The following is a 12,360-nucleotide window of genomic DNA, read 5'->3' on the forward strand; positions in this document are numbered from 1 at the left end:
TACCCTGAAATGGCAACAGTCAGTTGCAGGGCAACACTTGCCAACGTTCATTTGCACAATTTTTGTTATAGTCAGTTGACAACCTTAGCAAAGCTATGTGAACACATTTTGAAAGCGTGTCCACTGTCCGGTGATATTTGTTATTATTATTAATTTATTTTTTCCCCTTCTCAGTATGAACCAGGGGCGGGGTGGCGATTGGGAATTTCGGGTCAACTCCTCAACGGCCGGTCCATACCAGGTCGACCTGGCCAAGCGTCTTTTTTTTTTTTTTTTTTAAATAGCTTAATTCCTATATAATTTCCAATACACACAGCCATCTTTTAACAAAACAATTACAGACTACTATTCAACAAATACAGAGGTAGGTAGGAACGTGCTACATTTACTCCGTTAAATTTCCTCGAGTTGCATTTTCGAAACATTGTGAGTACTCTGAATGCAGAATACTTTTTACTTTTACTTGAGTATTTATGTTTAAGAAGAAACGGTACTTTTACGCCGTTACAATGATCTACATGCCGCTCGCTACTTTTATTTATCAATTGTTGCTTATTTATCATTTTTTTCGTCTGCGATCTGTTTTGACTACGACTTCCACATTGGGTGCTGTTTGCTCCAATACAACGTAACCGCAAGTGACGTGTCACTCTAGTTCACCAATCAAACGACAAAAGACAGTCACGTGACCGCACACAATGTCTTCTATTGGGCTTCGCGGGCATAGGTATAAACAGTAGATTCGCCAGCCCAGCTAATCGACGTGCTTACCTGGCGGCAATATTGGAAAGGTCGTCGTTAGAAGGCAATGGCGCGCGACTGTGTTTACGTTTTAGACGACCCAGGACACGTTGGAGAGATTATGTCTCCCCGCTGGTCTCGGAACGCCCCGGGACCCCCCCGGAAGAGCTGGATGAAGTGGCAGGGCAAAGGGAAGTCCGGGCGTCCCTGCTAAAGCTACTGCCGCCGTGACCCGACCTCGGATAACTGGAAGAAAATGGATGGGTGACCAAAACAACAGCTTTCACGCATTGTATTATTTGCCTGGTACTGTCTGCCCAAACGTGGATATTCCAGTCCACTTACTTAAGTTGAGAAAACAGCTTGTGGTAAGTTTCAGATGTTTTTGTTGTTGTTTTGGCTGTGCATATTAGCCCACACTCGCCCTATTTTATGGTCATTACTAACTGCAAAACATGCATCTCTCTCTCTCTCTCACACACACATGCACACACTGCACATTCACACTTTATTGAGTTATAATTTAATTTTAGTTGTATTTTATTTGACGTTCATGCTCTGGCAAATCAGAGGTTATTCACCATTTACTCAGTACTTGAGTAGTTTTTTTCGCTGAATCCTTTCTCACTCTTACGCAAGTAATTTTTGGGATCACTGCTCTTTACTTTTACTTGGGTCATGTGACTTTCAAGTAACAGTACTCTTAGTTGAGTACAATATCTTCTTTTTTTTCGTCGGGTCCAGTTATCAAAACGTGTATGGCACATAATTGACAGTAAACGGGTTTACTTTTGTACATAAGTACATTTCAGAGTCTGTACATGCTTACTTTGACTTTTCCCAGTCTTGATGTTTGTTCACCGTTATACTTGGACTTAAGTGCACGTAAATCTATAGATTGATACTTATTATAGGGGGTGACGTGTGAAGGAATGATGCGTGCCGTGCATGCGTCCAACAGATGGAGCCTTGGCTTCCTTGTACAGTTGAGGGTTAACACGAACCGAAGGGGCGTGGTTTAGGGCAGCAGTCAACTGTTAAAAAAAGAAAAAAGAAGTGGGGAACGACATCTCCTGACGAGTCATGTGCCACTGTTGGACGCATCCAGTGCATGTGCTCGCCACGTTTGTTGGGTGCACGGTAACGCGAGGAGGCTGGTGAGGGAGGCGCGCCGCCTGGGGGTCGTGGGGGGGCGCTGTTCGATCGCCGCTTCAGCCAGCCTCGCCCCGGCCACGGGGGAGACTGGAGCTGCGGGTAGCCGAAGACAAGACTATTCGTAGGATCGGGTGGTTTAAGAGGTGCACGGGTGGACTGAATCAGGCCGAAAATGTGGACGAAATAAAGTCGTCTCGGTCAGGGTCGTGTAAGCTTTACGTAACGGAGCTTTGTCGGAGGGATTGCTGGTTCCGAGCGCTTTAATCACCGCCTGGAATCGGAGGTAGGCTGCATTTAACTCCACATGGAAATAAACGTGGATTCTTCCAAGGTGGCAAGAAGACAAACATGTTCCGTGTAGCGACACAAGGGCTCATTGTTTCACACGCGTGATGAAACAACCGAGGGCTCTTTTCACCCTTTCCATGTCATTTTAAGAAGTAATTTAGTTTTACGCATGCGCACTAAATGCATCTAGTTAAACATTTCCAACCCTTCTCTGGTATTAGGCTGCTAGAGAGATTATTGCAGTAGGTCACGTAGTTTTGTTCTAAAAGAAACAATGTGCTTGGTCTTACTTGTATTCCTCTATTACAGTTTTTATACTGCTAGAACACAATCACTTTTGTGTACAATATTAATTGTGTTTACTCCAGTATTTAGCATATGGGCTACCATCCGCATCTGTATTCCTAGTATTTTCATTTAAGTTTACATTCGATTCATATATATATATATATATATATATATGGGTGTGTGTGTGTCGTGTTGCACACAACACAGAACCAAATCACATAGAGTACATGCACACATGATGCAAGGGGAGATGGAGGGAGGAGTTAAAAGGGGTGCACAAAAAGTACTGCACTTCTTGAGCAGCACAGTGAGGACAGTGCCTTGCTCAAGGTGACAGTAGCTAGGAAGCAGATGAGCACTTTTCCAACAACTAGTTGCCATTTTTACATTTTGTCCGTAGTCGGACTTGAACCATGGCCCTAAGTATGTGCAGTACAGTCGTATGCATTTGTAACCATCTCAGTCTTGTAGGTGCCACGGTGGACTCATGTTTACCATGTTTGGCTAGTGTTTAGCACATTTGTCTCACAGATTTAATATTTGAATCTCCGCTCCTGCATTCCTGTGTGGAGTTTGCATGTTTTTGCAAGTTGATTTAAGGCTCTAAATTATCCAGAGGTTTGTCTATATGTGCCCTGTGATTGGCCGGCAACCAGTCCACAGTGTCCTCTCGCCCAAAGGAAACTAAAATAGGCTCAAAGTGATCCACAAGCCGCTTCATTCCCTATATTAGTGCTTTCTTTGCGCATGTGCTTCTTGTCATCATATTTTATTCCTTACCTCTGTAATATGTGAATGTCCAACTAATCAAATTTGAAATGGCTTCATTTGCATCATTTATACATAGTTATTAGGTTGAAATGATGAGACAGCAGTACCTTTGAGGTATTACACTGTGTTGCAATCCTAGTCCTGTTTTGCTAAGCGAAATAATGCTCGTCAGCAATTGCATCTTAATGATTCGTGTTTCCTCCCTTCCGTGTAGGTGGCACTGACACACTGAAGACAGAGGGTTGTCCACCCCTCAGCATGATCATTAAGGACACTGTCCGCCATAATAAGTGAGTACATCAGGATGACCGAGGGCCAACTGCCAGGAGGAGAAATCGACGCAGTCGAGGCCGATGTCGTCATCCACGCTGTCCACCTTGTGGCAAGCACGGACAAGGCCCGAGATATACATCCAGGTTTTGTCCAAGGGTTGTTGGGGGATGACCCAGACTTCAACGTCCCTACAGTTTTTGAGAAGGAATACCTGCTGGATGGAAGACTGATAACTGAAAATAACGATAGCCATTGTCAAAAAGGTAACGGCTCATACATGGCAAATTCAAATAAGCTTAATCTCTCCCCAAAAAAGAACGAGCTCGACTTTCCATCTCATGTTGACTCTAGTGTGTCACACATACAGTCAAACTGTGCAAGCAGTCAAATCCCCAATGGCGCAAGAGCGAAAGAGTCACGCTTTGCCGGTTCTAAACCAGAAATGGATCAATCACACCCATCATGCAACCCCGAGGGCAGCACAGTTGCGGTCGATTCATTATCTGACAGAAGTGAGCCTGATTTAGTCATCGAAGTTGGCGGTCAGACGATCAATGCTCACAAGTCAGTCCTGGCGGAAAAGAGCGACTACTTTAAAGCTCGGCTGTCGCGAAACATCCTCAAAGTGAAGGGCATGAGCTACAAGACTTTGTCAACCCTGATCGACTATGTTTACACTTCCCAGATGAGTGTTTCTAAGGACAATGTCGTAGATGTCATCACAGGGGCCAAAATCCTCCAGATCCCTTGTGCCGTCCAGGCAGCGATGGACCGCATGACCGAACAAATCACTGCGGGGAACTGCTACGAGATTCTGAGCATCGCCAAAAAGCAGCGACTTAGTGAACTGAAGGAGACCGCCTACGGGTTCATGAGCGATAACTTCCTCCAGATCCTCAAGGACCCCTGTGTGTACGGGCGTCTGACCGGGTCCGAGCGCGATCTGGTCCTGAAGAAGAGAATGGATGGGAGGAAGACTCTCATGGCTGCCGAGATAAACGACGTGTTTGAACGCGTCGGGAGCCGACCGCCGAGTCGCTGCGGAAGCCGTCCGCAGAGCCCCTTGTCCGTAGGGTCTCTGGAGGAGAGTCACACCATCTACTCCTTCAGCAAAGAGGCTAATGACTGGAGAGCTTTGACAGCCATGCCTGAGGACGTCAACACTAAAGGCTGTGGAATCTGTACTATGTACAACTACCTGTTTGTGGCAGGTGGGATAAAGGGCTATGGGGACAAGGGGAGGGTATCAGACAAGGTCTTCTGTTACAACCCCAAAACAAACCACTGGACAGAGATCCGACCCATGACGCAGGCTCGTGCCCAGCTAAAGCTGGTGTCCATGGACGGGTACCTGTATGCCGTCGGAGGGGAGTGTTTGTTTACCGTGGAAAAATATGACCCTCGTATGGACCGCTGGACCGCGGTGGCCCCTTTGCCGAAGGGAGCCTTCGCGGTAGCTCACGAGGCCACGACCTGCAACGGGGAGCTTTACGTGTCCGGGGGCTCGCTCTTCTACCGCCTCCTCAAGTACGACACCAAGAGAAACGAGTGGCAGGAGTGCCCGTACAACAACAGCAGGAAGAAGTCCACAGATATGGTGGCGCTGAAGAGTTTCATCTACCGCTTCGACGTGACCCGCGAGCAGGGGATCAACGTGTTCAAATACAACAGCATAGTGAAAATGTGGCACGACTGTGCGTCGCAAAGGCTCGGCAGCTCGTTGCCGTTTAGGTGTGCCGTCGTAGGCAACTGCATCTACTGTGTGAACAAAAGCCAGACTCTTCAGTTTGTGGTCGAGGAGGAGAACGCCTTCTTTGTGGAGGAGCCGCTGAGGGCGCCTCTCGAAGCCAAAGGCGTTCTCTTCCCTTTTGTGCTCACTTTGCCTGAAAAGCCTGAGAAAGTTCCGGCCGGGTGCAATCCAGAGTTACAAAACTAAAAAGCAGACCACCGTATTCGCTTTCTCTAGCGTGGCATCTGTCTGTATCAGTGTGTCATTGCCTGTTTCCAACTGAATGTGTGTATTGCATGGCAATTTAATGTTTCGACAGAGGCAAGCCTTAAAAAGGGAACTTTCAGTATTGAGTGAATGCAACAATATTAGTATGATGGAAGTGAGAGTAGATGAGTACTTCTGGCTGGTGTTGTTTGGTGCACTTTGGTGTTTGGATCGGATGTTATTGACACCGTGTGGACTTATTGATATTTGGCTGCAAAATGTGCCGATGATGTGCCCGTGTGATGTGGTTTCTATGCAAATGAAACAGCTGTAGGGCTTCACTATTGATAACTGGAATGTCATTGAATGCATACAGAGCAGTATTTTGTACAACCTGAAAGGGGCTAGGTCATTATATCCACCCACCATCCTCTTTCGATACAGTCGTCATTGGAGTCCTAAGTGAGTGGGCTTTCACTACCCTGGACTGGTCGCCAGCCAATCTCAGAAGTCACATTTTAAACATTGGCAAAAGTTACTATAAAGCTCACAGATGCTAAGTATTTCACAATTATTGTGGAAATGTAACTTTTTATGCTAATTAAAATTCAGGATCTCAATTAATTTAGGATCATCGGTCATGGGCTTCAAGTGTTGGAGCTGTTTTTCATAGAAAAAAAACATCTATTCATCTTTTTTCAATAGCGTTTGTCCTCATAACGGTCACGGAAGAGCTGGAGCCTGTCCAAGCTGCAGCCAATTGTAATGCATATACAGTGAACCCCTGCTATTCGCGTGGGGGATGGGGACCAAATCCTGCTACGACTAGCGAAAATCTGCGAATAATTAACGTACCCCCAAAAGGAACTTGTAATAGCGTATAGATGCCACAAGATGGTGACGAAGCACTTAAAACGGAGTGGATCGTTACGCATCAACACCATGCACCATCGAGCATGTACACAATCATGAACTCGTGTTACATAAACAACTGTATTCAGTAGTTAAATTATTATTCACAAACAAAACACCTTTACGTGAGGATCATCAATTGTATGAGCTAGCCTAAAGAACATGCTAGCTCAAACTGGAGACGTCGCACATGGGCAAACAAATATGTGCACTAGCACTACACACAAACGGTATCCAGTCATGAAACTCTCCTTTTTACACACAAAAAGAAATATGTTAATGAATACAGACAATTCTAACAACAATGTAGACTAAACAAGATGTTTATCAGTAGCTGCAGCGGGACAGAAGCACAAACATACTTTCACTTTTGGCTGTGCATGAGGTCCAATCATGTACCTCGAACAAAACTCGACATCTCAAAAAACATTATCAATAAATTAAACTTAACAAACACACCAAGATTCTACCAGATGTTGCCAAAATAATACAAACTTTGAACTTGAATTGCTTTGGCCTGAACACAAAAACGGCAAACAGTTGAGAAAATCTGTGCATGCAAATTTACATTTATTGAACTGCCATCTAGTGAAAGTTCGATTTTTTTTTAAAGAAAACTTTTGCTTTAGTTCATCATCTACTGTTCGAATCGTAACTATTAATAGTGATTGTATATAAACGCAAAAACCTATAAGTCGCAGGTATTTGGAACTGAAGATGAATACCAATGTAATAATTCTCAAAATCATCCCCCGCCACCACAATGTCTTATGTATTTTTCCACTTTCATATTCCTGCTGCAGACCTGGTGGAACCACCAATCTGCTGTGTGTTTGACACCGCTGATATAAAACAACCATTCAAAATCTTCAGTGAACCAAACATGCATGTTTTACGAATGCGGGACGAAGCCAGAGTACCGGTCCGGGAGAAAACCCACCCGAGCGTGGGGAGAACCTGCAGACTCCAGACAGGAAGGTCGGAGTTGAGATTCAAACACAGGATCCCAGAACTGTGAATCAGATATCCTAATCATTAGTTCAGAAAAGCACATGAATCTGTTTTTTTTTCTTTTTTCTTTCTTTAATTTGGCATACTTCGTAGGGGTATGTTCCGGCACTTCGCATATTTGCCAAAGATAATGAATTATCTGTTAAGTCAGGTTAACAAATCACAAATAGCTGCCCATTTTGGGTGTGTGATGTTCATTTAAAGTATTCTTGTTTTTTTTTTTACCATGTTGGCTGCTAACAAACTCTTTCAGGGATGTTTAACAAAATTACAAAGTCTGTGAAAGAGAACAAGCACAGAGCTCAGTTTATCTGCAGTACTCAAAGGTCAAATCAGATGCCACATTGCTTCAGTCAGTCTATCGATGGCCTTTCCTGCCATAACCATTAAGATTCCCTGGTCTGTATGGCTGTCATATCATATACTGTATTCTACATGCACAGCATAAATGATATTGTTTGAGAAGTCTTCAAAAGTATCTGTTTGCTGCTGCAAAAGCACAATGTGAGTTTATGTAAGTTTATACTGTGTATTCCTGACAGCAAAACAACAACTACAAAAAAAAATGCTAATGCGCTTCGGTTTCGTTGCAGTCAGTGTCATTTTGGACAAACTGGTTGTGGTTTTGCTACTTTAGCTGGCAGGCTTTTCTAGTTTGTGCCCCCCCCCCCCCCCCCCCCCCCCCCACTCAGTATGGAAATGTTGGATTTGCATTTGCAGATCATTGCTGTAATGCCAGGTAAAAACTTCCAATGTAAAGGCTTTGGAATGTGCTAACTCATTAGGTGTTGGGTAATGTTAATCGGTCCAAACAAATGCTACGAATAAAATTGGTTTGGGAAAATATTTGGGTTTTGTGACTTTTTTTTCTTATTGCGCCAATGTAAAAAAAAAAAAAAAAAGTAGGCTTGTTCTGCCATCTACTGGACATTTTTTGAAATAGCACCAACCGACAAACACCAACAACTTCCCAACAAAAGCCCTTCGGACTTGGGCAAAGATTCGATAACAACATGAATTCATTCATCTTCCGTATACAATAAAACGATTGTACTGTACTTGAAGGGAATCAGAGGATGTGAGGAATTCCTTGTCCCCTCCAAAACGAACAGAAGCTTATTAGTGACGTTTGACTGATTCTTTATATTCAATCCAATGTTAGCACATACAAATGTCACAAATGGGAAACCGTAAGCCGTCTGTCCAACATCAGTTACCATGTAATTGCACATGTCTCAGAATCTGTCCAATAAATAGCGATTCCATGGAAGTTATATATTGAGAGACGACTTTATTGAATCTCCTGTTAAATCTGTTTGCTCACGCAATATACTGTAGGATTTATTCAATGGTGTGCATTTTATTGAGTGAAATGAGTATTTGATCCTGAAGCAAAACATAAGTTAGCAGGCTACTTTGTTGGCAAGCGCACACACAGCAAGGAGACATTTCTTATAAATCACCAGCTTTAGACGAAGCTCACGAGGGATTTTGGCCCACTCCTCCTTACAGAAACTCTAAACCGTTCAAGTTTTCTGGCTGCTGTTTGGAAACTCGAAGCCTCAGCTCCCGCCACAGGTTTTCTATTGGGTTGAGGTCTAGAGACTGACCAGGCCACTAGATGATCTTAATATCCTTCTTCTTGAGCCACTCCTTTGTTTCCCTGGCATTGTGTTTTGGGTCACTGTCAGGCTCGAAGACCCAGCCGCAACCCATCTTAAGGGTTCTTGCTGAGGAAAGGAGGTTTTTGTCCTAGTACATGGCTCAAGGATGTCAATTTCAATTCTATTGACGTTGCACCGGCCTTTTTCATGATATCCTCCTCCAAATTATTTTGTTGCTGAAGGGTAATGAGAATGTATCATTGGTGAGGGATCGGATCAGGTTTGTGTGTGTGGGGCTGGGGCATGGGGTGGTGATAGTCATGTGTGTAATGTTGCTGTTTTTAAGCATTGCACCTCTCTTTTGTATTTTTTTTTTCAATGTAGCTCGTTGCTTTTAATACCAGTTCACATTGCCATGCTCCTTCAGTCAAATCTCCCCTTTTATCAAGAAAATCCTCGAAGAAATTGTAGCACAATATCTCCATGATCACATGGCCTCGAGCAATCAATTTCAACTTTTTTCAGGACGAATTCAGGGCAGACCACCCTACTGAGACAGCCCTCGCAAATGTGGCTAATGATCTTTTACTAGCTATGGACTCCGACACCTCAACGATACTAATAATACGCGATCTCAGCGCTGCTTTTGATGCTGTCGATCATAACATACGACGAGACCGCCTCGAAACGTGCACGGGTATTACAGGCTGAGCACTTTCTTGCTTTAGAACGTCTCTCTCAGAGAGGACACACCGTGTAATCCATAACAATACAACCTATGAGTACAATAGACGCAAGCACGTTTTTCAGTACACCGCTCAGAATTTTGGTAAAACTAGCAATACCAAGTGACGCAGCTACAAATCTCAACATATTATTTGATACAACTCTCCATTTTCAAATATTTGCACATAAAGAATATTAGCAGAAATGTGTTCTTTTGTGTATGTAGAAAAAGTTTTCGATCTTGGAGTCCAGCTCCCGAAAAATGGGAACAAAAACAAAAGTGTTGCATTTATATCTTTGTTCTTTGTTGATCAGGGGATGTCACCAATCTTTGTCAACTGTGGGCCGGTGAAGCCCTTGGAGGCTCTTCAGTGATTCACGGACACATAACGTAACATGACTTGACTGACATTGGGACTACCAATGGAAATTAGCCTTTAGGCTATAATTGAGTGCATTTACCTTTTATTGTTAAACTGTTCGTTAATGTACAGTATATTGTTCCTCTGTAACAAAGGGGGGAAAGGAAAGATAGATGCAGAAGCCATTCATATTTTTTTTTTATTTCAGCAAGAGGTGTCCTGCGTAGAACTCAAGTGGGATTCATATAATCTATGGAGGAGCTAGGAATGTTCCATTCAAGCGATTCCAGTATGAGATCCACCCTCTGACTAACAACATAAGATCTGTGCCATTTACATGTTCCTCAATCAACACAGCTTTGGGCGTCAACAAACAAAAGTTACATACAGAAAAATAAATGATTATGTACCAAAGATTAAGACAGTTCCAATGAAAATTCACTTTTTCATCCACAGGAACATGATACTTTATGAATATAGTTAAGTATTGATGAGACTCAGGCAGACTCATCAGCCACTCATGGAAACGGTTGCCAAACCCCACACACTGCGTCGTCATGTGACCGCAAACATCTTTTGTGTCAGTGAAAAATATGGTTGGCTATGATGGCCCTCGTCCCTCGCCTAGGACCTGTTTGTCATGGATGACCCTACCAGGGGCATGAAGCCCCAGAAAACTTCCTTGGGACACACAAACCCCTCCACCACGATAAGGTGACGGCTCAAGGAGGGGACAGTGTAAAAATGTCTTTGCTGTTGCCGTTGCCTGTCATTACAATGGCGTGTGGATTTCAGAACACTGCAGGGTGTCTGAATAAAAACATATGTATGTAAAGAGACTTACTTTCTTCTTCACCACATTGAGCACATAAACTAATATCCCCCCCACCCCTAATTGTGGTTTGTCTAATTGTAATAAATCATAGGAAAATGATATGTCTGAATGCATCACAGTAATAAAAGTTACAGAAAAAGCGACATTAACAAAATTGGTAAATCTCTAACGACTTGGGAATAACTATGACAGGTTATCATACAGAAATAGAAAATGGTGTGACGAAGAAATAAATGTGCATGCAACCTCGCTGCAGGTGAAGAAGCAAATAACCACAATGCAGTAGTGGATTGTCTAAAAATAACAACACTCTGCATGGAAATGTGTCAAATAATATTAGCATAGAAAGTACTGCATCAACATAGATAATATGTTCAAAAACAAATATGTACTGACTTCAATGTACACTACAACACGATTGTGTGTATTTTCCGCATTTTGACCATAAAAATGTATATTTTGCGAGTCAGAAAGCGTACAAGTGCACTCACTCACTCACTGTAGCAACTGGGAAGCAGCTAAAAAAACAAGTATATATTGCATATACACATGAAAGAATGTAACACGTTATATATGAATTCTAGTGCAGAATGATGGGTGCTTTCTTTAAACATGCAAAAAGGAATAACGCAAAATGTCATGTAGGGTGGCTTATATTATATATAAAATACGTCATAATTTACACACTAATACCAGTGAAAAAATGCGGTCCCATTTATGAGGGCGTATGTTTTTCATATTTTTATCCTTGTGCGTACTTCCAGCGCGCCAAACTGCTGTACTCATAGTTGAACACCTGGGGGCAGTGTAAGCATGAAGCAGAGTTCACAGGAGGCTGGCGTTCATAGTTGTTTTGGCTCGACGAGTAAATTCAACGAGAAAAGAAAAGAAAAGAAAAAGCACAGTTGATTTATGCAATTTGATTGTATTTTTTGTAGCCAAAGTCGACATGCAAGTGGAATCAATATTCATTCAAACGCGGGTGCTGTTGCCATGGAGATGATTGACAGCTCTTGACCCCCTAATAATAATAATAACAATTATTATTATTTAGTTATGTATTTACATCGAATTAACCTATTAGGATCACAAACAGGTTGGCACAGAACACGTTTAAGAAGAAGAATCATTGTCATGAACATGCATCCATGCATGCACAACGTAGTTGTTAGTTGATACTAGCGCGCAGTGGGAATGTCAGAAAATCAATGGATGTGAAGTTGGCTTTGATTAAATAGTGTGAAAACCATCTATGGAATTATATTTAGCATATTCCTAATTGTCTGTTTTTAAAGAAATAGCAGAAATAGCAAAAACGTTTGCTACTTGGGTGTATAAAACCTGCAAAGGACTATAAAACGGCTGCAATGTAAAGTTTTTTTTCAAGTCTTTTGACTGGTGAACAACACAAAACGCTCATCGTATACTTAATTAGTTGTGTTTAATGAGCTCTGTAGG

At 42.7% G+C, this 12,360-nt stretch overlaps 1 protein-coding gene across 3 annotated transcripts; it reads left to right on the forward strand.

Moving 5' to 3' along the window:
• Window positions 1-809: 809 nt before the first annotated feature.
• LOC133413193 (kelch repeat and BTB domain-containing protein 11) lies at window positions 810-8,298 on the forward strand. 3 transcript variants are annotated; one of them, XM_061697236.1, is made up of 2 exons: window positions 810-1,109; window positions 3,458-8,298. In XM_061697236.1, the coding sequence occupies exon 2, from the start codon at window positions 3,548-3,550 to the stop codon at window positions 5,450-5,452; it is 1,905 nt and encodes a 634-aa protein (XP_061553220.1). In that variant the 5' UTR covers window positions 810-1,109; window positions 3,458-3,547; the 3' UTR covers window positions 5,453-8,298. The 3 variants fall into 3 exon arrangements, with proteins under 3 accessions (XP_061553220.1, XP_061553221.1, XP_061553219.1); XM_061697237.1 differs by lacking the exon at window positions 810-1,109 and adding an exon at window positions 1,812-1,898; XM_061697235.1 differs by lacking the exon at window positions 810-1,109 and adding an exon at window positions 1,907-2,179.
• Window positions 8,299-12,360: the final 4,062 nt, after the last annotated feature.

Source organism: Phycodurus eques, chromosome 14 (genome assembly GCF_024500275.1).
Source record: "Phycodurus eques isolate BA_2022a chromosome 14, UOR_Pequ_1.1, whole genome shotgun sequence".
Classification (NCBI taxonomy): domain Eukaryota; kingdom Metazoa; phylum Chordata; class Actinopteri; order Syngnathiformes; family Syngnathidae; genus Phycodurus; species Phycodurus eques.